This window comes from Heterodontus francisci, chromosome 3 (genome assembly GCF_036365525.1).
Source record: "Heterodontus francisci isolate sHetFra1 chromosome 3, sHetFra1.hap1, whole genome shotgun sequence".
NCBI classification, from domain to species: domain Eukaryota; kingdom Metazoa; phylum Chordata; class Chondrichthyes; order Heterodontiformes; family Heterodontidae; genus Heterodontus; species Heterodontus francisci.
In genome coordinates this window covers 189,724,677-189,751,425 of record NC_090373.1, presented here as the reverse complement: position 1 = coordinate 189,751,425, position 26,749 = coordinate 189,724,677, and the positions used below count along the sequence as shown (strand labels likewise).

Below are 26,749 nucleotides of genomic sequence, written 5' to 3'. Positions count from 1 at the left end.
TGCTTGATGGCACTGTTGATGACACCTTCCATCACCTTACTGATGATTGAGAGTAGACTGATGGGACGGTAATTGGCCGGGTTGGACTTGCCCTGCTTTTTGTGTACAGGACATACCTGGGCAATTTTCCACATTGCCGGGTAGATGCCACTATTGTAGCTATACTGGAACAGCTTGGCTAGGGGTGCGGCAAGTTCTGGAGCACAGGTCTTCAGTACTATTGCTGGAATATTGTCAGGACCCATAGGCTTTGCAGTATCCAGTGCCTTCAGTCGTTTCTTTATATCACGCGGAGTGAATTGGATTTTGACCCAGTGACTGTGAAGGAATGGCAATATAGTTCCAAGTCAGGTTGGTGTGTGGCTTGGAGGGGAACTTGCAGGTGGTGATGTTCCCATGCATCTGCTGCGCTTGTCCTTCTAGGTGATAGAGGTCATGGGTTTGGAAGGTGCTGTCCAAGAAGCTTTGGGGAGTTGCTGCAGTGCATCTTGCAGATGGTACACACTGCTGCCACTGGAGCTCTGGAGCACAAGTCTTCAGTACTATTGCTGGAATGCTGTCAGAGCCCATGGTCTTTGCAGTATCCAGTGTCTTCAGTCATTTCTTGATATCACGTGAAATGAACCGGATTGGCTGAAGACTGGCATCTGTGATACTGGGGAGCTCAGGAGGAGGCAGAGATGGATCATCTACTCGGCATTTCTGGCTGAAGATAGATGCAATTGCTTCAGCCTCGTCTTTTGCACTGATTGGCTGGGCTCCCCATCATTGAGGGTGGGGATATTCGTGGAACCTCCTCCTCCTGTTAGTTGTTATCTGTCTACCACCATTCACGACTGAATGGGGCAGGATTGAGCATGCAAGGAGTCCTGTGTTGTAGCTTCACCAAGCTGACATCTCATTTTTAGGTATGCCTGATGCTGCTCCAGGCATGCCCTCCTGCACTCTTCACTGAACCAGACTGGTCCCCCGGCTTGCGGGTAATGGTAGAGTGGGGGTTATGCCGGGCCATGAGGTTACAGATTGTGGTTGAATACAGTTCTGCTGCTGATGGCCAAAAGCACCTCATGAATGCCCAGTTTTGAGTTGCTAGATCTGTTTGAAATCTATCCCATTTAGTATCTTTGCCTTCAGCAGCTCTCCAAACACCCACTTAACCTCTATCCAGTTTCTGTATGTCCAAGGAAACTTCTAATGCAGGGCATTTATTAAGTAATTAGACAACCTCTGCAAGAACACAAGAGACCGTATTATCTCCATTATTGCAGGATGGATAAAAGTGGAAGGTTCGCCTCTGACTTTTCACAGGATGCAATATCAAAAGTGGGTAGTACAAAATTGCAAGATACAGTACATTTAAGGATTTTCAAAAAGCCTGTTGAGGTTCATGAAAGGGTGCTACTGAAAATAAAAGCACTCAAAAGGTAAACCTGGCTCTGGATAAGGAATTAGTTGAAGAAAGTAGCAGGAACTTAGGGGAAAGTCACAGGGAGAAAGGAAGAGGAGAAGTACTGAGCAGTGTGTCCCAGGGACTGGTACTAGATCCCCTAGCATCCTAAATCTTAAATAAATACTTGGATTCAGAAACTTTGCAGAGTGGGCAGTAAAGTGGGAGGAAGTGGCCAAGAACTTACAAAATAAGCTAATACAAAATTTACAATGGTCACGAGTGCAAGTGCAATTAAATACAGATAATTGCATCATACTACACATTGAAAGTTAAGCCATAAGTATACTGTGAATGGTGTAGATACAGCTCAAGGCAAAATGGAAAGGGATTTGCGGGATAAGAGTTGTAGATTTGGTACCCAAACTGGCCAAATCATTGTGCAGCAAAGTAAACAGAAGGTTAAATTACCAGATCAGTCAGAAGATACCAAGCTAAAACTCTACAATTCTCTGACCAGATTGTGCGGAGAATGGGTAATAGCCAAGGCTATGGAGAACGTGTAGATTAAAGCCAAAATTTATTTATTTATTTAAATAAAATGCCGATACCTGCTGTCAAACTATTGTGTTGGAGGGAAAAAATGTGCTACAGTGTGCCTGTACAGCACTTTAGCCTTCAAAGGAGGTGGCTAAGAAATAACCTTAAGGGAGGAAACAAGATAGTCAACAGCACAAATAAGATAAATCCACAGCACTATTCCAAGGCAAACCAGAACACTATTGAACAAGGGAGCATAGGCTAAAACAGATAGAAGGACAGCGTGGGAAAGACGCCGGGAAGGACAGCGTGGGAAAGACGCCGGGAAGGACAGCGTGGGAAAGACGCCGGGAAGGACAGCGTGGGAAAGACGCCGGGAAGGACAGCGTGGGAAAGACGCCGGGAAGGACAGCGTGGGAAAGACGCCGGGAAGGACAGCGTGGGAAAGACGCCGGGAAGGACAGCGTGGGAAAGACGCCGGGAAGGACAGCGTGGGAAAGACGCCGGGAAGGACAGCGTGGGAAAGACGCCGGGAAGGACAGCGTGGGAAAGACGCCGGGAAGGACAGCGTGGGAAAGACGCCGGGAAGGACAGCGTGGGAAAGACGCCGGGAAGGACAGCGTGGGAAAGACGCCGGGAAGGACAGCGTGGGAAAGACGCCGGGAAGGACAGCGTGGGAAAGACGCCGGGAAGGACAGCGTGGGAAAGACGCCGGGAAGGACAGCGTGGGAAAGACGCCGGGAAGGACAGCGTGGGAAAGACGCCGGGAAGGACAGCGTGGGAAAGACGCCGGGAAGGACAGCGTGGGAAAGACGCCGGGAAGGACAGCGTGGGAAAGACGCCGGGAAGGACAGCGTGGGAAAGACGCCGGGAAGGACAGCGTGGGAAAGACGCCGGGAAGGACACTTTCACACACAGGTCCACACTTGAAAGTATAGAATAATGGAGGCAAAAATCCTAGATTAATTCAAAAGACAGTTACACTATGATACAGGGTGGGGTGAAGATTACTTACTTTATTAGATGGACAAGCTAAGATAGGTCAATGGTCTCCTTCACGTAAACTTTTGAGAAGTTCGAAATATATTTTAAAAGCCCTCAGACTAGTATCAGATCTCAGCAAGACATACCCGACACTACCCAATACCCACCCTCCCCCAACCCCGACACCCTCCCATCCTATATTTATTATTTCCTGCTGTTTCAACTCAACAAACTGCAATAGAACCTGAAGCTGCGAGGCTGGACTGATGGCAGTATTGAATTACAGACTGCATATCCCAGTAGGAGCAAGAACAGAAGATAAAATCTGCTAATTACCATATCAAATTACATCCTGTATTTCCTGCAAACTGGTTACTGAACATCAGAGTTTGTCCACGTAATAACACTTGTTCCTTTGGCATATGAGCTACTCTAAGATTCACAGGACTGCAAGTAATTTCCCAAGAATACATGGGTTTTTATGATAACTTAAACAGATACAGCTACTGCATGAGCACACCAACACACGTCTTACTGTGTCGGGCTAAATCCACAACTCTCTGGTCATGTGCGATGCAACATCACTTCCTCAAGTGACCTTTCACTTATGCCTCTTAAGGTGATCCCACAACAGTACAAACTACAGACCGTGGGTGACATGCCTCCTCCTGCGCCCGTGGAATCCAGACCATAAAGTCCAGCCAACTGGTTTCAATTGACAGCTTATATTTCTTTCTCACAGATTTGTCACATTTGAATTTGTGAGCCATGAGATTTGGAAAAGGTTGTTCTTAGCTCTACTATCTCATTGGTGGATAAATCCTAAATTAGAAGACTAAGACCCATTATCAGCAACTTAAAACATGCATAGATTAATGGGAGCACACACTTAAACATGATGAACCACCGAAGACTTCATGATACACAGCTATGTAGCCCACAAGATATATAGTCCTACTGTACAGAAAAATGAGACTGGACTTCAACTCAAACCACCTCAATCATAAGCCATCTGAATGACATTGGTCACGATGCTGAAGCTTTTGCAGAGTCTGTAATGAGGGTGTGGTTTTATTGTGGTCTTCAATTTGCATGATCAGATCTGGTTTTAAACACCGTCTTACAGACCTATCAAACATAACATCCAGCAGCACTAGCAGCACCCCCAGTACTACAGGCACACTACTGTATGGTTGAGAAGAGTTTTGCAAACAGAACGCATTTGAAAAAAAGACAGATTAGCCAAGCAACGAGAGTGCATGTATTTACTACAGCATTTGCAATGGCTGTGAATAAATGTGGCTCATACTTTACGGTACTGAGCCATTAGGCTTTTGGACTGTTAAGGTTGCAAGTTCAATTCCTGATCTTGCAGAGTTAACTGTAATTCTAATAGGGTTGCTGAAAGTAGCTTTATTGTCTCTAAGCTAAGAAGATAGACAGAGTCAGGGCCCCTGTTCCTTATTGCTATCTAGCAAACCTCAAGTAGATAGAGAAAAAGTATGTGGATGTTAACAGAGTTGTAATAGCTCACATTGGTTGAATATCCTAATGACAACCACTGCCTTGTGTGAAGGTTGGCCACTTGAATGTGAACCTGGAGGCATGTTATTTTCCATTCCACCACCTTCAGGAGGCCAGAGCATAAAGAGGAAATTAAATCACATGGGAGGAGGAAATCACATCACCCAACATTTGTGGGTCACCCTTGGCTCAGTTAGTAGCACTCTCGCCTGAGTCAGAAGGTTCTGATGAAAGGTCACACACCTGAAACATTAACTTGGCTTTTCTCTCCTCGATGCTGCCAGACCTGTTGCGTATTTCCAGCATTTTCTGTTTTTATTTCAAAAGGTTGCAGGTTCCAGTCCTGCTCCAGGACTTGTGCACAACAATCAAGGCTGACACTCCAGAGCTGTACTGAGGGAGTGTTGCAGTGTCAGAGATGCCATGTTTTGGACGAGATGTTAAACTGAGGCCCTGTCTGCCCTCAGGTGGTAAAAGATCCCATTGTACTAATCCAAAGAGGAGGAGTTATTCCAGGTGTCCTTGCCAATATTTATCCCTCAATCAACGTTACAAAAAATCATCTGGCCATTATTACTTTGCTGCTAAGCAAGATACAAGTGAGGCCACTGATGCAGAGTACAGATTGTTGAGACAAATGATGTTCGTCTGTAAAGGGAAGGATGGAGGGATATGTTGGGTGATGGGGTTGACATTTACCCAAAGGAAACTCAATGCTGAGCCCATTAGCTTTTACCCGTTCCCAAAAGTGACAACGTAAGACTACCAATTAGGAAGATATGATGGCCTGGTCAAACTAGTGTCAACTATCCTGTGCTGGCTGCTGCTTTTCCTACATTACAACAGTGCATACACTTCAAAAATTACTTCACTGGGTGTAAAGTACTTTGGGACACCTGGCAGTTGTGAAAGGTGCAACTTAAATGAAAGTCTTTCTTTTTAACATTTCACTTCTGGCTGACAGCTCCATTTCCCATGATTTAGAATTCAACCAGTATCTCTAAGGCTTAAATGATGAAGTCAGTCTCAGAGCCATAAATGCTAGGAAAATTCTGTGTTTGATCTCTAGTCTGAGCCAAATTAGCTAATCTCAACCAGGCAGCGGTGGACTACTACTGCCTGCAGTACTCCGGGATAGAGAAAGGAAAATAAAAATATGGCCAGGGTCCCCATTCCAGATCATATAAAGTGGGATGTCCTGAACATTTGGATAGTCTGCTAACACATCAAACATCTTGAATGAAGGACGATCACTTAGGTGATCATAATCCTAGTCAGAGAAATGACACTTCAGGAGGTGGGGAGGGGGTGGAGAAAAAAGGGAAAGAGGAGAAAAAGGGGCTATAAAAATCCACTACCAAAATATTTAAAACCCCAGGAAATTATACAATACAAATTAAAAGTAAATTTTAAGAAATACTCTGCGCCATTCCAACTTCTCGCCAAAAAGTTGCCCTACAAAATAATGAAGACCTTAGCTAGATAAACACACACCAGTCACCAGATTCATCTTTGCACTCTTGCAAAAATTATTATGGATGATCAGCATGAAATGGTCATTATTTTGAGACCTTGGTAGGATGTATAAAAAGGATCTGGACTTTGCTTCGTCATCAGATAAATGCCGTGTCCTTGAGCTGTATAATGGTTACATTCAATTACCCAGTACCACAACTCTATTATGCTTTGAAAAGCAACACGCAGTTAATGCTTTAGAATGTTATACAAGAGATTTTTTTTTGTGAAAATATTTGTTACAGAAATTCATAGTCAAACTGAATAAATATTGGTCAAGTTTTTTTCCCCAAGAGGGCACAGAATGAACTAGTTTGGCAACAATGTTTACTGATTGTCAGATGACAAGTCAAAAATAGAACAGAAAACCTGTGGGCAGTCGGGTGGGGGGCGGGGTGCCGAGACATCGCGCACGAGAGAGAGAGAGGGAGAGAGTGAGGGCTAAGGTATAAAGGGGACTTTAAAATTTCAATCTGTGCCTTTACTGCATTACTGGGGGGGCCGAGAGAGCATGCGTGAGGTGGGGTGGGGGAGAGAGTAGGGGAAAGAGGGAAAGAGAGATAGAGAGATAGAGAGAGAGAGAAAGTGAGTGAGGGCTAAGGTAAAAAGGGGACTTTAAAATTTCAATCTGTGCCTTTACTGCATTACTAGTAAGATTTGTTTTCTAATAAACTGATAATTGTTCCTTAAGTAAACCTGATTAGTGTTTTATTCTGAGAAAACTGGAGTATATGATTGACCTTCTTGGTAAGTGAGAAAATATATATGTTTTGACCTGTGGAGAAGTGAGACTAGGATACCACTGCTCCCACCTCGGTCTGAACATATAATTGGGGGCTCTCCTTCCGGGATAAACCCAATGCTGATGACGTACAATTATAAGTGGGGCATAATTCAGTGGCAAGACAGGCGCTCCAATATCAGTGTCCTCTCTCAGGCCAACATCCCCAGTATTGAGACACTGGTCATGGCTAGTCAGTTACGCTGGGTGGGCCACATCACCCACATGCCTGACACAAGACTCCCAAAACAAGCTTTCTATTCAGAGCTTGGTCATGGCAAGAGGCTACGAGGAGGGCAGAGTAAATGCTACAAGAATGTTCTTAAGGCCTCCCTGAAAAAATGTGACATCTCCACCAATTTGTGGGAATCTCTTGCTCAAGACCGCCCAAAATGGAGAAGAAGCATTCGTGACGGTGCCAGCCAGTTCCAACAACGTCAACGTGTCTAGGCAGCGACCAAGTGCAAGCAGCAGAAGGAGCGTTTGGCATTTTGAACATCCCATTCACTCGCCTCACCAAACACCACCTGCCCCACCTGTGACAGAGTGTGTGGATCCAGAATTGGACTACTCAGTCACCCAAGGACCCATAACCCTGGAGTGGAAGAAATCATCCTCATTCCCGAGGGGCTGCCTAAGAATAATAATTGAAAGAGGGAAAAAAAACAGGTTTCTTATGTAATTGAGTAAAGTTTACACCAGTGGCGTGTCACTAACAGTTTGTGACTTTCCTGGGGAAAAAGGATCATAGAATCTAATGAATTTATTAAAAATTACAGACCCCGGAAGAGCAGAAGGTTTTAGTTTAGACAGGCATCATGATCGGCGCAGGCTTGGAGGGCTGAATGGCCTGTTCCTGTGCTGTACTGTTCTTTGAATCATAGAAAGTTTATGGCACAAAAACAGGCCACTTGGCCCATCGTGTCTATGCCTGCCAAAATCATCCCACCTTCCATCATTTGGTCCATAGCCCTGCAGATTACGGCACTTGAGGTGCATATCCAGACTTCTTTTTAATGAGTTTAGGGTTTCTGCCTCAATTACCCTTTCAGGCAGTGAGTTCCAGACCCCCACCACCTTCTGGGTGGAAAAAACCTTTCCTCATCTCCACTCTAATCTTTCTACCAATCACTTTAAAATCTAATGCCCCCTAGTCACTGACTTCTCTGCCACGGTAAATAGGCCCTTCATCTCCACTCTATCCAGGTGCCTCAAAATTTTGTACATTTCAATCAGATCTCCCCTCTGCCTTCTCTGTTCCAAGGAGAACCCCCCAGCCTATCCAATCTTTCCTCATAGCTGCATTTTGCCAGTCCTGGCAACATCCTCATAAATCTCCTCTGTACCCTCTCCAGTCCAATTACATCCTTTCTGTAATGAGGTGATCAGAACTGCACACAGTACTCAGGTTGTGGCCTAACCAATGAGTTATACAGTTCCAGCATAACCTCCCTGCTCTTATATTCTATATTCTGGAACCAGAGAAGCAAGCCCAAATTGTGCACACGGCCCAGCAAGGACTGCAAGACTTCAATTTCACCCAAGGACACTGGGACTACATTTCCATATTTAAATTCCATATTCATTACAGACTTTACTTCAACCTCCCAACTCTCTTTTCCCCTCTGTATCTATTTGTACGCGTGCGCATGTGTATGTGCGCGCCTCTCGTACTAGGCCATCATATCTTTGTAATTGGTAGTCTTACACTGCCATTTTTTGGAACAGGTAAAACCTAATGGGTTCATCAAGTTTCCTCTGGGTAAATGTCAACCCGACCATCCAACATATCCCTCCATCCTTCCCTTTACAGAAAGGTATCATTTGTCTTGCAACAATCTGTATCAGTGGCCTCACTCTATCAACCTTAGATGAAAGCTCTATTTGACTCCCTCTCTTATTCCCGACTTCTCAATTGGCTTTTTAAAAAACATTTGCACCCTCTTGAACGAAGTGGGAATCATCACCATCCTCAAGCATGGTGGAGCCCAATAAGAGTGCAATAACAAAAGGTCAAAATATTTGCCAGCCAGCTAAATGTGCTCAGTGGGTCATTCTATTTGGACTCCTCCCAAGATCTCCACCTTCATAGATGAGTGCCCAGCCAAAGAGCTTCACTTCACACTACGTTAAACGGCTGAGCATGCTGGACAAAGCAAAGATAAGGGCTCGGACAATATGCTAAATGTCTTACTGAAGGCTTGTGCACCAGAACTAGCTACTCGCTTAGCCAACCTGTTCCCATACAGCTATGACACTCAACAAGATGGTAGATTATTCAGGTTTGTCATATTCAAGAATATCCAATTCCAGCCAATTATTACCGCTCCCGCCATCCCTCCATCAACTAACAGCACAGTGATGGAAGGATTAATCAATAGCACTATCGAACAGCATCCACTCAAAATAACCTGCTTAACAGTGCTGAGGTACGTTCTGCAAGAACCACTTGGTTCCAAGCTCATCACAACCATGATCCGGACACGAATACACAAAATTAATTTAAGACGAAAGAATAGAAGCCTTCGACATCAAAGCAGCATTGACCAATTATGACACTCCACAAGGAATCATAGAATGGTCACAGCTCAGGAGGCCGCTATTTGGCCTGTCATGTCCTTGCCAGCCATCTGCAAGAGCTACTCAGCTAGTTCCACGCACCTGCCTTTTCCCTGTAGCCCTGCAAGTTTTTTCTCTTTAGATGAACATACAATTCTGTTTTGAAAGCCACAATTGAATCTGCAGCTACCACACTCTCAGGCAGTGCATTTCAGATCCTAACCACTCGCTGCTTAACAAAAAAGTTTCCTCATTACTTCTTTCACCTATCACCTTAAATCAGTGTCTTTTTGTTCTTGACCCTTCTGCCAATGAGATCAGTTTCTTCCTATCTACTCTGTCTAGACCCATGATTTTGAACACCTCTATCAAATCTCCTCTCAACGTTCTTCTCTAAAGAGAACAGTCCCAGCTTCACCAATCTATCCAGTAAAAGGGGTGAAAGGGAAACCCTTACAGCAGCTGCAGTCATAATTGCCAAAGGAAAATGGTCATAATTGTCTATGCACAATTAGCACATTCCAGGGATATTATTTCAGAGCTCCTCAGGGGCCTGTCCTGGACCCAACAATTTTCAGCTGTTTTATCAATAATTTTCCCTACATCACAAAGTCAGGAATGGGTCTGTTCTAAAAACTCTTCTAAAAACAAAGTAGCCTAACCCAGCCTGCAGTAGGACCTAAACAACATTCAGGTAGGAAACATTTGTCCCACTTAAGCACCAGGTAATAACCATCTCAACAAGGGAAAGCACAGCCATTCTCCCTTGACCTTCAATGTACCAATATCACCAACATCTTGGGGGTGGGGGGAGGGAGAACGGGACACAGCACCATTGACTCGAAACTTAACTGGACCAACTAGATCAAGACAGTGACCACAAGAGCAGGACAGAGATTGGGTCTGAAGTCAATATGGTTGATTCTTAACTGCCCTCTGAAATGGCTTAGCAAGCCTCTCTGCTGTCAAGCGCAAGTAGTGACGGGTAACAAATGCTGGCCTTACCAGTGATGCTTACATCCCAAGAAAGAATAATTGCCAGCATCCTCACAAGGCAGCCACCGATATAGCAACACAGATGGCAGGGCCCCTTTCAGTAAGAAAGCTTTACAATAGAGATGATAATTACTGGTCTAGTTCAACACTGATGACTGATCTATCCACAATACTGGTTTCAGGTGGGTATTGGAAAGAGGAGAGGAACTGCCATAAAATTGATTTGTGCGAACAGCAGGCAAAGACAGAACAAGTTTTAAACTTATCCCTCCACAATTAAATAGCCCACCACTTAGTCTAGACTCCTATCAATGGCAAGCTATCTGAAAACTGCTGATGCCGAAGGAACTTTTTCCTAGAAAAAGCCCTAGTGATTTCAGGATTTGGGAAGAAGATTGAGCAAAAAATAAGACTATGAATATCACTGAGAGTTAGCAGCTTTTGTAAATATTGTAACTATCCGTCTCCTTCGAGATAAAGTTTTAAGGAGCACCCAGACAGGAGATTTATGTAGTCCATTATTCTCACCTTAGTTTGTTCCCTTACTTCTCTAGCAGCTTCCTCTCCTTCAAGCACCTCACCATGTTCAAACACACTTGCCACTCTTAAAACCTTCTTGATCCACCATCCCAAGTTTCTCACCGATATAGCTCATTCCTTTCCTCTCCCAACTTATGCAGCAAGTGACTCTCATACTCAGTGACCTCAACCCAACTTGGCTCCTTTTCTGAGTTCATTGCCTTCCTGTTCTTTCTTAACCACTGCATATAAACTCTCCTACCCATATTAACGATAACCTCCTTGACCATGTCATCTCACATGGCCTTTCAATCATAGACAAGGCCGTCGCTGATCAATTCTCTGCATCCCTCACCACTCAACAAGACTTCCACCTGCATCTGCCTCAGACAAAAAAAACACTCTTCCAAGTTACTTACGCCAATACTTTCAAACTCCCAACTGTCTAGCCTTTACCCTCGGTTTACAATAGTTTTGTAGCTATCAACCTGCTCAAACACGCCCTCATCTCCATTTTGAAACCCCTGTCCCCAGTAGAACCATTACTCTCCTCCACTCATTTAGTTCCTGATGGCACCTCTCCCAACTTTATTTCCTTAAGTGCAAGAGGCACAGATCTGAATGTATATGGCACATTCATTGCCAAATCTGGTTGGACTACATCAAGTACACTCAGGTCATGCTTCCCTCTCAAAAGCGCTCACTACTCTGGGTTTATCATCCTGGAACGCAAAGATAATTCCTAGCTTTGTTTTTTCCCCCACCAGCAATCATCTCCCTAACCCCTCTATACCCTGCGCGCGCCCCCCCCCCACCCCCCACCCTTATGGCCAACAAGTACGAGGATCTCATAGACCATTTTTTTCACTAAGATTGAGACAATCTGTTCAAATGCCTCTGCCGCATCCCTCCTTTCCCTTTGTCCACCAATCTAAGCTTTCCTCAAGGTTCCCCTCTGTCCTAGCCATGAACATATCTTTCTCTAGTTTCTCCCCTCATGCCCTGACCAAACTCATCTTATCCAAGAGTCTCACTTCCTGCACCTTAGCCCTATTCCCACTCAACTGATGATACAACTTCCTTTCCTGGCCCCCATGATAGTTGATATTGTGAACTGTTCCCTCTTGTCAAATACTGTCTCCTTCCCTTTCAAATATGCTATCACAACTGCTCCTGCTTCTAAAAATTCACCTTGAACTAAGGTTTTAGTTATGGACCCAAATGTCTCCTCCTTTGGTTCAGTTTCAATTTTTATCCAATTGGGCTCATGTGAACCATCTTATGATAATGTTGAAGTTCTGATGAAGGGTCACTGACCTGAAACATTAACTCTGCTTCTCTCTCCACAGATGCTGCCAGACCTGCTGAGTATTTCCAGCATTTTCTGTTTTTATTTTAGATTTCCAGCATCTGCAGTATTTTGCTTTTATTAAATAACCATCTTAGGATGTTTTATGTTAAAAGAGTGATATAAATTAAGTTGGTATTGAAGCAACAATCTGTTATTCAGTGAAAATGAGATAACATTTTTTGTTAATCTGTTTCTAGAAAAAAGGAAAATTACTTACATTGTCTCGCTGATCATAGTCAACTGAACTCGACACTGAAGTCAGACGTTCATATCGGTCATGGTTCTCCGAATGCAGAGCTGAAGCCACACTGAAGAACAAGAGAGTAAGTGCTTCTTACACAGGCTGTTACCAGCACACAATTACCCCACTAATCCTAAGTGAGTTGACACTAAAGTGGCATTAAAAGTACTGCACAGCAGGCCTCCAGAATGCTGACCTTTCCACTTTAACACTGACAATTTCAAAAGGGACTGCATTTTAAATTGCTTTAAACGGAATATCCATAAGCAGCAAGCCCTCAAGTAATTTGGCTTTGCTTTGCCACTCAACTCTTGATTTCACTCCATTTAATTGGCTTTCTTAGGTTACTAGGGTAAAGAAATATGTTGTGGTGTCCTTTGGCAATATGCAGCATTTTTATCAACAAACTTTTAGTTGTAATAAGACTTCACATCTAACCAGATCTTCTGAGTGTTCTTGTTAGTTGAAGTTATCACTGGCTGTGCAAGAGTCATGTATTGGGAGATTTTAGCACAAAGACGCACTAAACCTAAACTCCAGACAGTGGGGAAAAGAAAGGGGTGTTAAAGTGTTGTAATATTACAAAATATCTTTAAACCAGTAATTTTACCCTAGTCTAACTGGGAAAAATGATGCATATATGTTGAATATCAGGAAGCAAACTGGTGGTTGGGAGAAGGGGAAAAAAAACATTTGATCGGTTTGTCTACCTTATTCAACTGAGTCATAGAGCCAATACAAGCGACGTAACTCACCTGCACTCTCAAATCACTAACAGAAGGAAATCAAAATGAGAGGAAAGCGTGGGAGGGAGTCAAAGCCTAAAGAAAATATGCAACATTTTTTTTTTTTAATAAAGTGACCAAATTGGGACAGTTTGCCATTCTGATTTTAGGCATAATCCCCCATCCTCCCTCCATAAAAAAAAATGTTCCAAAATTAAGGCTAAACCTAATAAAACAAATGCCAACAGGTTCAACAAATGCCTCCAGTTCTGGTGTGATGCACAGAACCACTTTCCCTGCAGATTTCATCATTTCTTGGGACAGATGGGCAGCTTTGACAGTGCACCTTAAGCCACATATATACAATGAAGTTCCATGGGCTGGGGAGGAGGGGAGGGAGTGGAGGACAGAGGTAATGATGCATGCCAACTCCTTCAACCATATATGTGCTTGTTTAATATTTTATTTGTTCCTTCCAAAATTATGCTGAGTTTTTAAATTTCAAACTAGTTTTATTTTTGACCTGAACAAGTGCAGATTTGCTGAGCTCACCTTGAATTTTGGTGTGTGTCAACAGGGCAACAATGCACTCAACCATTAGGATGCAACAGTTGAATGACGACGTAGATAGAACCATCCACCAAAATAATCACACAAAAAAAAATACACTGGGAACCCCAAAAGGTCCTAACCCCTGTCATTAATCAATAGCAATCAATTTCCTAAAGACTTCCCTTTTTAAAAAAAAAGTTCTTCAATTTCAAAATAAGGTTTTGCGTTCATACATCAGCAAAAACGAGCTCCTTTGAGAATTTCTAAAGGACTAGGGCACTTGATGTTGTCCTGGTCAACATTCTTCTTATTAAAAGGAAAAATATTTTAACTAGTCGTTTGCTTTGTTGCCGTTTATTAAACATTGCAGTATACAAATCACCCGCTATGTTTGTCTACAAATTGACTGGACTTCAAAAGTAATTGCATGCAAAGTGCTTTGTGGAATTTGACAAAAGTGATAATGCAATCCTCTCTTGATTATTATATTTTGGTACGGAAATGCTCTTGCACAGTAAATATGAAGTGAAGATTTAATTGCCCAGTGACTTCAACATGAAGATGAACTACAATGAAAACATCTGCTTCATTAGCCCAAGATATCAAGCACATGAGGCCTGCTAACATACGAGACAATGCCACTTTAACTTGGAATCATATTATCAACACCACCATCTCTAGTAGTTCATCCGTTGGCAGCACGAGCACTTGCGAGGAAAGAGGAGAAAAGAGAGGTTAGATAGGAGTTAAGATTCTCAGAGACAAGGACCTTTGGAAACCATCATAATCAGTAGGTAGAGAAAAAAGAAAGATGTTCAGTTGAAGCTCCCAACAAAACAATCAGTGAAATCCTGCAGTCCAAATTCTGGAAATATTGGGGAAATTTGCCAACAGAGTCCTAATGATCCTAACAATTTTTCTAGACTTGACTATTATCTGCAGTAAACCTTTGCTGCTCAAGTATAGTATAGTAGATATAATGACAACTCCTTTCAGACTGCTCATTACTCAACTGCAGCCTTGTGTTCCCCAACTTAACTGCACCAGAATATTCCCATTTTCTCTGCCAACAATCAATATATGACTGGCTTCTCTGACCAAGACTGCCCAATTAGTATTCAAGTGTCAGTTTTTGGCTCTGCAGGTGCACTCCCACCTTTAAATCAATAGATTATGGGTTTAAGCCTCTCCAGACACTTGAGCACATAATCTATGATGATACTTCATTGCAGCACTGAGGGATTGCTATACCGTCAGAGTTACCATTTTTTGGAAGAGATGTTAAATGGAGATATCTGCATTGTCAGGCAGATGTAAAAGATTCCAGAGCATTATTTGAACAACAGCAGGAGAGTTTGCCAAGAGTCCTGGCCAACATATATCCCAAAGCCAACATATATCCCAAAACTAACATTAAAAACAGTGAGAGATTATTTATCCAATTGCTGTTGGTGGGATCTTGCTGTGTGGAAACTGGCTGCTTCATTTCCCTACGGTACTACAGTGACGACATTTCAAAAGTATTTTGGGGCATCCTGAGGTCATGAAAGACACTGTACAAGTGAAAGTTCTTTCTTCTTTAGCTACTGTCCTCTACTGGCTTACAACCACTGGAAACTATGTTACGGCATTTCCTCCCTCAAAAGGAATTAAAGACAACTCCAAGTATATAAAGGTACAGGAGATAGTGGGCCAGTTTTAGAAGAAAGCAGGAGCAGTTGGTGTCACACACTTGTCATGTGTAGCAGCTGCCAGTAGCTCACATCGGAGATGTACAAGGTAACATATGTGGATGCAGATGTGGGCAGGGTTCTTAATGAGTACTTTTTCTCTATCTTCACAGAGGAGAGGGATGACGCAGACATTGAAGTTAAAGAGGAGTGTGAAATTTTAGATACGATAAGCATAATGAGAGAGGAAGTACGAGTGTGTCTGACATCCTTGAAAGTGGATAAATCACCAGGGCAGGATGGATTGCATCCTAGGCTGTTAAAGGAAGCCAGGGAGGAAATAGCGGATGCTCTGTGGATCATTTTCAAATCCTCACTAGATAGAGGCGAGATACCAGAGGATATTGAGGGGGGTAGTGGAAGTTAGAGACCTTGGACTGCATGTCCACAGGTCCCTGAAGGTGGCAGGACTGGTAGATAAAGTGGTGAAGGCAGCATATGGAATATTTTCCTTTATTGGCCGAGATATAGAATACAAAAGCAGGGATGTAATGCTGGAACTGTATAAATCGCTGGTTTGGCCACAGCTGGAATATTGCGTACGGTTCTGGTCACCACATTATAGGAAGGGCATAACTGCCCTGGAGAGAGTACAGAGGAGACTTACAAGAATGTTGCAGCTATGAAGAAAGATTGCACCGGCTAAGGTTGTTTTCCTTAGATCAGAGGAGGCTGAGGGGTGACTTAATTGAGGTGTACAAAATAATGAGGGGTCCAGAGAGTAGACAGGAAGGACTGGTTTTCCTTAGCAGAGAGGTCATTTACCAGGGGGCACAGATTTAAGGTGATTGCTGGAAGGATTAGAGGGGACATGAGGACAAACTATTTCATTCAGAGGGTGATGTGTGTCTGGAATTCGCTGCCCAGATCGGTGGTGGAGTCAGAAACCGTCAACTCATTCAAAAAGGTACCTGGACCTGCAGCTGAAGTGCTGTAACCTGCAAGGCTATGGACCAGGTGCTAGAAGGTGGGATTAGAACATTTTTCAGTCGATGCAGAAACGATGGGCTGAATGGCCTCTTTCTGTGCTGTACCTTTTCTATAGTTCTATGATGAGCAAGTAGGTGTCCACTGCCAACAGGAAAAAAACATGTGCGTCTAAACATATTTTAAATGCAGCTGATGGTGAAAGGGTTGTGCATTTTTTTGTCAGCTGCACTTTTACAACATAAAGACATCTTATGAATAAGTCTATTTTGTTAGAGCCCAACCCAGTGTTTTATCTTTTAGAATGGGTGGTTAGAGGCCAACTGGGTGCAGTTTTCACACAGCCCTTCCCTCTAACATGCTTATGGAGTTTGGTCCCACTGACATTGAATGGGAGGTGCGGTACAGCCAGTTTCCTATTGTAGAACAGTAATTTCCATAATGTTACATATGGGGGAACTGGTTAAAGAAAGACTTCCATTAACACTGTGTCTTCCACAACCTCAGGGTGAAAAAAGCACTTTACGATCAATGAAGTACTTCTTTACAAAAATGACTTTTTTTTTAATGTAGGAAACATAACAGCCAATTTACACACAGCAAGATCCCAAAAACAGAAACAAGGTAATAGCCAGATAATCTGTTTTAGTAATGTATGTGGAAGGATAAATATTGACTAGGACACCAGCAGAGTTGCTCTACGCTTCTTCAAAAATGCTATGGGATCTTTTACTACACCCACTTGAGGGGGCAGGCAGGGCCTCGGTTTAATGTCGCATCCGAAAGACAGCACCTCCGAAAAAGCAGCACTCCCTTAATACTGCATCAGAGTGTCAGCCTAATTTTGTGAAGTCTCTGGAATGGCACTTGAACCTAACACACAACCTCTGACTCAGAGGCAAGAATGTTACCACTGAGTCAGAGTTGGAGAATGGTACTGTTCCTAGCCTACCGCCAACCCACAGCAGAGTCTAAAATACAGAATTGAGGGCAATTGAAAACTGCTGGTTATACTTAGCATTAAGCTGCATTGATCTCTTTCTTTCTTCTTTCTTTCTTTGGCCTCCTTGACTGGAGAGACAGTGGGTAAGCACCTGGAGGTGGTCAGTAGTTTGTGAAGCAGCGCCTGGAGTGGCTATAAAGGCCAATTCTAGAGTGACAGACTCTTCCACAGGCGCTGCAGATAAAATTGGTTGTCGGGGCTGTTACACAGTTGGCTCTCGCCTTGCGCTTCTGTCCTGAGCTGCATTGATCTACTGCTGAAATATTGTGCTTATTAAAATACTAATCACCAAAAGATTCAAATTTTGCAGTTTAGTTTTTACAGGGTTTGCTAAGGACAGTTGGTTCTTTGGATGAATATAACCCCTATAATCAACCAGTTATGAATGAGCTCGTGTTCAGCTACACATACAACTACAGCCTAGAGGCACCACACTTGGCTGTTAAATTGCAGGGAAGTCCAACTGAATATCGCTGATCAAGAACAATTAACATTTTGTTTCAATACCAGGAGGAGGCCATGCAATAAATGCATTGTGAGAAGCTTCACTGTATATGCCACACAAGAAAGCCAGAATTATTCAAGCACTTTAGAAACCAATCACCTTAAATCATCAGAAATTTCCACATTGGTGATGTCTGTATGGCCAAATTACAGCACAAAAATTGTTGAGTTACTTGACAGCACTATCTGCTGCTCTAGTCCTCCTCTCTCCCTCCTGACCAACCCCTCCCTAGTCATTCAGCTTCTGATCTCTAACACTTCCCAAGGAGCTTTTTTTCTGCAGGACCTTGAGCTATGATCTCCCCCCACTCAATGCATCCCCCAACAATTCCTAATGCTTGCTAATCTTGCAAATGACTCACTTACCATTTTTGAAATTTCTGATTATCCTCCCCTCTAAAAGCCTATCGTCAATCTAGCCATCTTCTCCTACTACCAGTGTCTCTTAAACCTAGCTTTCCTCTCGAATCGCCTTAAACAGCATTAGATTCCAACTTCATGTTCATCCCAAAAAGTCAGAGGTCCTTCAATCTGGCTTCTGCCCTCCATAGCAGTAAAAGCACCAACTTAAACAGACTAACATATACTTTTGCTTGAACAGTAATCAAGTATTTTTTTTTAGTATTCTGTCATGAATAAATAAACCTCTAGTAAGTGGAGGAAACAAAAATCAGTCAAGTTTCTTTACTCCTAATCCAATTATCGCCATCTCTTTCCCTCTCACTGTCCACACAAAACTTCTCTTCCAAACCCGCGTGCACCTCACCGCCTCCCCCACCACCCCACCCAAACCAGCAAGAACATGAACTTGCATGGATATGGGATGAGAAGAACATGGTTAGGCTAAGTCATGAAACATTTAGTTAAAACAGGCAGCCAACACTCCCAATCTAGGCTCATAAGAGAAATGGCTATTTTGCAAAGTACTGCAGTTTGCGATAGTTTGTTTATAATGCAGAAACTAATCTATCGCAATGTTTCTTTTGCTCCACCCTCCAACTTGTGCAACATTCTGCTGTATGCATTGTGCCTCACACTAAGTCTGCTTACCCATCACCCCAATCCTGACTGACCAACATTAGCACCTGGTTACCACTCTACCCATCGCCCCCACCCACCCACCTCCAACCCCTCACAACCAACCAAATAAACTAAATTTAAAGTCATCACTGCTGTCTTTAAATGCCTCCATGGCCTTGACCCACCCTATCTCTGCCAGCTCCACCAGCATGATATTTATATTTCCTTAATGCTTTGCTCCTCTGCTAGTGGCCTTTTGTGCACCCCCAACAACCCCGCCACCTCCACTTTGCCTACCATTGATGGAAGAGCCTTCATTAGTTTGGGTCCCATTCTTTAAAATTCCCTTCCTAAATCACTTCATCTCTGCTACTTTTTTGAAAGCTTAAAATCGATCTCTTGGACGAAACCTTCAGTCATTTCTCCTAATCATCCGTTACCTGACTTGGTGCCTTTCTTCCTCAAGCCTGTTAAGTACTTTAAGATGTTCTTTATGTTAAAGGCATTATATAGATAGAAATGCTGGAGTCCATGAAACAATATTCCAGATTAGCACCTCGAGGAGACGAGGTGAGATTAGCAAGAAAAACCTCAATGATTTGGACACATTGTAGTTCAGTACAAGTCATATTTAAGATTTGGATAGATTAATAGTTTTAAATTAACTACAGCTTCTCACATGGGCAGCATACAGTGAGCACCAACAGAGACTTGTTGCTAATTTATAGAGATATAGAATACATATACTGTACATGCCAAAGGAAAATTAGCCACCAGCAGCACCCTTATTGGATTTTAAGAACATTAGTATCACCTCAACCCAGAGATCATGTGAATTAAAAATATGTTAATATTGTCACAGATCATGGGAGAGATAACTAAAATGGAAAAAACGCAAACATACTATTCCCGCTCTTCTGTTCGAAGCTTTCCACGTCTTTTTCTAAAAATGTAAAAGAAAATTCTTAAAAATACACAAAGAAAAAAGAATTCAATTTACCTTAAGAAATGAAATGCTGGTGAAAGAACGCAACACAAGTACAAACTGAGGGAGGTGTGATGGTTTCTCTTGCCGTGCTGTGCTAACGCTCTTCAAAGCTGCTGCTTGCAATGTCTCCACCAAAGTCCAATAAAAAGATTCATCAGCATTGTTGGTTGGGGGCAAATCTGAGAATATTTGTACTGTAATAGGTAGAGGCCATTTAGCCCAACAAACCGTTCAGCTTCTATACAAATATCTCTATCAGCTTTTTATAAAATGGCTTTCATAAACACATCTTTACTCCAGTTCCGACTAATGATGAACGGACAATATGTTGCTTCACATAACACTCCTTTTCATAGACACTTGAATCGATAAACAATGGAGAGAATAATGTAATTTCCAACACACAGCCCAAAAGCTCTGCTAGTGGCGGTACAACGGAAGCATCTAGAACAATTATCGGGAAAGAAAACATTGATTCAAGTAATTTCATAGAATCATAAGATAGTCCAGCACTGGAGGCCACTCGGTCCACTGAGTCTGTGCCAATTCTTTCGAAGCGCTATCCAGTTATTGTCACAAATAAATGATTTATATAATGACTCACTACCCCCTCAGAGTTAATTTATTAAAACTTAAATTACATAGAAACTGGCCACTTACCCGCTCAAAACATCCAATAGGGTGTGTTCTGAACAATACAGGCAGGGATAGAAACAGAAAGTGCTGGAAATACTCAGCAGGTCTGGCAGCATCTATAGAGTGAAAAACAGAGTTAACATTTCAGGTCTGTGAAAGGTCACAGACCTGAAACATCAACTCTGCTGTCAGACCTGCTGAGTATTTACAGTACTTTTGGTTTTTATTTCAGGTTTCCAACATCTGCAGTACTTTTCTTTTATTTTAATGCAGGCAGAGATGTAACTTTGGAACTTGAATGTTTCATGGAAAGAAGTTAGTTGCACTCATTCTTGTGATCTACCTCTAGTTCCAAAAATAGTACCTCAGTTAACCTGTGACTACAGTCCAAGATACTGGAAGAAGCTGGTTTGAGCTTGTGGTATATACCAACCAAAAGAAAATTCAAACAGATATTGCAACACTGGGAACTTTACATATCTAAACCTTAATCACCTGAATTAAAAACAAGTTAAATAAAGTTTAATTGGACAGCCAAATGAACAAACTATTAAATGTTCTATGCGGTGTCTGGCATTCATCTTCTTGTGAAGCTTAAACTGAAATGAAGTTAGACAAGGCAAATGAAGGCAATCTACTGAAGGTGGAGGGCTTAAAACTGGATTAACAAAAGGGGATTCAGAAGAAAGTAGCTTTTAATGCGGAGTGGTAAGAATCAGGGTTAATTTTGACATTACTGAGACAAAGTTATATAGAGCATTAGAAACCTGCAATTAGACTATTTAACAAAAATAGTCAATAGTGTACAAACAAACAATTCAGGACACTAGTTCATAAGAACTACCTGGAAGTATAGAAAAACTATTTCTGCTGTGAAGGATTTAAAAAAAAAAATAAACCACCACAGTTGAGAACAGCACTCTTGAATAGAGAGAGAAAAAATCTGGACTTGAATGAACATTACTCCATTTGACATGGCCATACAACCCAGAAAACTAGAGCAGTCCATTTTTAGTTAAAACATTCCCATTACTTCAAAATAAAAGTTTGTCAACATAAGCTGCACTTTGAAACCTCTGTACCAAGTTTAACTCTATTTTTTGAAATTATTTCTACAAGTGATTCGCATGGGAAACAGGCATCCATAATCATTTATTCTCCAAATACAAAGTACTGAAGATTAACAGGTGAATTATTAATTGTGTAATAAGAAATCAGCCAAGTGCCGAGTTACCCGATCCCAGGATAGTAGAGGCTATGGTTGCCTCAGCCAACCTAAGTGCAGGCCAGGGATGAAAGTGAGGAAAGAGAAATAGAATTAGATGCAGCCATGATGCCTGCAGTAGTTGACTAGACTGCCAGCACACACTTGAGTGTGACCGATCGCAGAGGGTATTGTGGAGCTGTACCATTGCAAGTCAGTGAAAGATTTTTTTTTTTTAAAAAGTGTTTATGGAGGTGGAGATGGACACCACAATAATAGGAGGGGGAAAAAGAAAGAAAATGGACATGGCATAGGAAAAATATATAATGGCTTTGAAAGTTAATTAGCAAAGCTTGGGTTATGGCTAGGCAAGTGAATCAGGATACCATATTATGGCATGACCTATAACAAGCTTATGGCTTAGTTAATTCTTAATTAATAGAATTGGTAAAATATAGTATTTGTGGATCTTTATAACAAGTGATTTATCATATGTTTTAATAATTCAGATTATACAGTTCTTCATGCAGTACTCATCTTACAACTTCTCTCATCAGGATTTTCACTTAAAATGCAACCCAGAATAATGTAGACCTAGGAGAAATTTAAGGCAGCAAACTAAATCAAGGGGCTCAAATGCAATCCAACTGTAAAAGGCAAACTGTAATAGTTTCCAACTATCACCTGAATCTTGGACAGATAGCCTGACATGACAGTGAGACACAGACACACATGCAAATGAAATGGTAAACCTTCGGCTCATTTAACCATCGACAAAGTCAGCTTGCATCATTCATGTACAATGCCCACAAAAAGGCTTTAAGAAATTTACACCATCTTTTGAGGTGACAAAGATTAAGAATATGATAATTAAAAAAATAAGCTAGTGGAATTCCTGTTGTACTCAAAAGAGCTGTAGAAATAATAGTGCTGAGTGAATGAGCAAAGGAATGAACATTTATTAAATTAGGTTTGGCAATTCTTAATTTGCAAGCATTTGGGACCAGTAAAAACACAGCTCTTTGATAAACAAGGAACAAGCATGTGTGTGTCACACAGTTCACTACATCTCCATACCCAGCCTGCAGCTACCATGAACAATCCTTTAACTTTGGTATAAATTAAAACAAACTAATTGAGAGGCTCACAGATGACATTCTGGCTCCCTGCTCTCGACTCTTGCATGTGTTTTACAAACAGAAGTTTCTGCTGCTTTTAAACCCTTCACTGGCTCAAATGCTATCAGAATGACACAGCTATTCCAAAACTTGGTTATACTTCAATCCCATATTATACACAGCAGAGATCGTGGCAAAGCTGATCATTGAAAGCAGTTCTACTTTGGTTAATGTCTACCAAACCCACTGCTGCTTAAACACAGAGAAGGACTAAGAATTCAGTGAAAATATCACCGTACTAGATTTTTATGATGTGTCAATTGCTGAAAAATTAGTAGGTCCGTAGTTCAAAACAGCTCCAGTCTAAGCTGCACCCAAATTTCCAACCAGGTCAAAGGCCATGTACCATGGAAAAAAAATAGTTGGTTATGATGATTACTTGCATGTCTCACTTCAGGATTAACAGATGAGTTCAAATAAAAGGATGTTCTTTGACGCATTTGATCTTATTTGCCCAGAACACTAATCTCAATCCTTTGTTTCAGGATGCCATATTGCCCTGAAACTCAGATGGGTAGGAGTTTATAATCAACCATTCAGCTGAATTTTCTTCTTCTAAGCTGTATTCTGGTGAGAGCAGGAACGGGTGTAGCATCCTTCCCCATCCTACGCATCCCAAATCTTGCCTAATCGCATCATAATTTCCTTTCCCCCAGCTATAATTCTTGCCCTGCGGTATATACCTGTCCCTGCCCATCGCTAAGGTAAACCTAACCGAATTGTGATCACTATCACCAAAGTGCTCACCTACATCTAAATCTAACACCTGGCCGGGTTCATTACCCAGTGACCCGTGGAGAAGTGGAACTAGAGAAAGACAGTGCACGCCTCCATCTTCGGTCGTAACAATACTTCCCTCTGGTACGAAAAACAACTGGTTTACCACTACTGTCTGCTTTGTATTCCTCAGCCAATTTCTTACCCATGCTGCCACTGTCCCTTTAATCCCATAGGCTCCAATTTTTCTAACAAGTCTACCAAGTCTCTCCTGATTTTCATTTCCATTTGTCAGCTGACTCCCAAATATACAAAATGTAAACTTTTAATTTTAATTAAAAACAAGAAATGCTGGAACCACTCAGCAGGTCTGGCAGCATCTGTGGAAAGAGAAGCAGAGTTAACGTTTCGGGTCAGTGACCCTTCATCGGAACTGCCAGGCCTGCTGAGTGGTTCCAGCATTTCTTGTTTTTATTTCAGATTTCCAGCATCCGCAGTATTTTGCTTTTATTTTAATTTTAATCGCAGCTATGCGCCAAACTGTTAAAAGAACCCATAAGATGATGTGATCACAAATTCTTGAAATTAATTGAACTAACAGGAAATATCAAAGGCACAACAGGTCAGCATTGGACAGAAAAATAGGTTAGCATTTTGGGTGTTTCAGAATATCGTTTCTTTCCTAGTGAAGGCATTGACTCCATGCCAGGGTATTAACCAAGAATAAGCCTGGACTGAGTGTCAGAGGTATATTTCAGTCAAATAATTTTAGTCAGTCTGATTTTGGTTATATAGTCTTTGTGGGAAATTTAGTTTAGGTTTAGTTTAAATTGATATTTTGCACCCAGATTTTAGCTATATTTCAGAGATATTTTAATTTTAGGCTTTAAAGGTATTATTTTGCTTTCATCACTTTTGTTCTGGTCTAGTCAGGAATTTGTTTTCAAAATTTGTTTCAAGGAATTGTTTTATTTCCATCACAATTAGTGAGGCCACAAGAAGCTCCACAAAGAATTGAGATAGCCAATCTCAGCGCCAAAATAGTTCAAATTATATTCACTTTAGAGTTTACTAAAAAACGCTATTACTCTCTATATAACAGTGAATAAATCCATTTGATTTATAAGATATCTTTGATGATTACAGTGGACAGTACAAACAGAAGTCCTAAAAGAAATGGTGATACAGTGCCTGAGGGGCTGAACGGCCTACTCCTGTTATGTGCCAGATGTTTCCTGTAGCGATGTCTCAAAAACGTGCATAAGATGCCTTGACCAGCTGGCTTAGTGCCAACACCAGTAAATGATTTTCCACACCTGTAGTAATTTAAATCGTAGGCCTCGATCAATCTGCGCAGCTTTACACAGATCTGACCTTTTGAATGAACCAACATATCTGTTATTCAAAACAGAATTGGAATCAAGTGATTGGAATCAAGTGATTACGAGGCAGGAATTTAGTGGAGGTTAAAATGATATCCTATCTCATGATAGTGAAAACTGAATGCTTTATAACAGCCGAGTCGCTTCATATAGTGTCACCGATTAGCATTTTTACGAACTAAGTGGCTTTCAACTTGGCTGAATAAATTTTGATCTCAACAGGACAGAAATTAAGACTCAAGCATTTTACAAAAAATTGACGATAAAACCTGGAATGGTGGGGCGCAGCTGCTAAGAAGTAAACCTAGACATGGCAATGGACTTGAACATACTGAACATCGAGGTGATTGCCAATATCACAAGCTGCCGTATATAGACCCTTCCTCCACCAAGCCAAATATGCACTGTTCAGATGAAGACAACAACAACTGATAGCAGTTAGCTGGAGGCTTGGTACGAGCACACACGCATAGTGCTGATCGCCTATTGTGATGGAATTTGCAGGAAAAATAGCACTAACTACTAAAAAATGGCACCTCTAATGATTAAACTACCATTGTTGTATATCCATGCTGTGGTCAGAGAATGGTGGCAATGGAAACATACATTTCATGTCAATTATGAGAGGCTTTAGCTAACGAGAGCTCAAACCTGCAGTCCAGTCATTGAAAAATCAACTAGAGATTATTCCATATTTTTAGAGACTATTCTATTTTTGGGATGGGGGTGCAGGAAGAAGGGGTGTGTGGAACAGTGTTCAGGCACTCAAGTACATCCCTTTCCATAAAACACTTGCTCCTTCGTGCTCCCCCTTCATGGTGATAGGTCTCTGAAACACCATGGGTTAAGAGATGACCTGTTTCCTTGCAGTATCACAAGCAATAACATCCAATTATTTTTTTCCCCACTTCACTCCATGTCCCCCAAGTCACAGCACTCAGTTTTAAGAAAATCCTCTAAAACAGAAAAGATTTTAAAATCATAAAGTACTAATTACTGTGATCAGGGTTGGTAGAAGGCAATAGACAGTAAGGATTTATAAAGGGAAATGTTCTCCAAGTTTTCAGACGACATTAAGTTAGGAGGTGGAGTAAGTTGCGTCATGGGAGGAGGAAGTTACAATAGGGACATCGATAGATTAAGTGCGTAGGCCAAACTCTGGCAGATGGGATTTTAATGTGGGCAAGTGTGAGGTCGTCCACGTTGGATCGGAGAAAGACAAATTGTAATATTTTCATAATGATGAGAGACCAGGAGCTATGGAGGAGCAACAGGATTTGGGTGTCAAGGTACTAAATCAGCAGGTACAAAAAACAAACTATGAGCGATTTAATGTGTGTTCAAAATGATGACAGGTTTAGATAAGATAGGGAGAATGGTTTCCATTGATAATCGCAGAACACAGACGTGAGATAATTGGCGAAAGAACCAAGAGGGAAATGAGGAGAATTCTGTTTTTTTTTCACAAAATGAGTTATGATGAGCTGGAACGCGCTGCCTTAAAGTAGGTGGTAGGAAGCAGATTCAGTAATAACTTTCAAAAGGGAATAGGTTATATTGTCATAGTCCTGTAGTTTTTTTTTTGGAATATGCGGTTTGCCTTTAAGGCTTGCAAGGGATCAGTATTGCTTTTTAAGAGCCGGCAGGCTTTAGGAGTTATACAAAGGTGCATTTTCGTTGCCTTCGAAACAGCCATTTGGAGACTGCGATTCAAAAGGTGCATTCTCGATACCATGGAAACAGCCACTGGGAGTGAGCCTGATGCGATACATTTATTACAATTCAG

At 41.8% G+C, this 26,749-nt stretch overlaps 1 protein-coding gene across 6 annotated transcripts in view; it reads right to left on the bottom strand.

The window, feature by feature from the left end:
* Positions 1-26,749, bottom strand: part of LOC137365261 (CSC1-like protein 2) — a 302,640-nt gene that overhangs the window by 130,471 nt on the left and 145,420 nt on the right. For 5 of the 6 annotated variants that reach the window (XM_068027917.1, XM_068027916.1, XM_068027921.1 and 2 more), the window contains exons 4-5: positions 19,763-19,801; positions 12,374-12,464 (exon numbers count right to left, since the gene is read on the bottom strand). In XM_068027917.1, coding sequence (XP_067884018.1) covers positions 12,374-12,464; positions 19,763-19,801 — 130 coding nt within the window. The remainder of the gene's footprint in view (positions 1-12,373; positions 12,465-19,762; positions 19,802-26,749) is intronic. The other variant, XM_068027920.1, reaches the window with a different exon arrangement.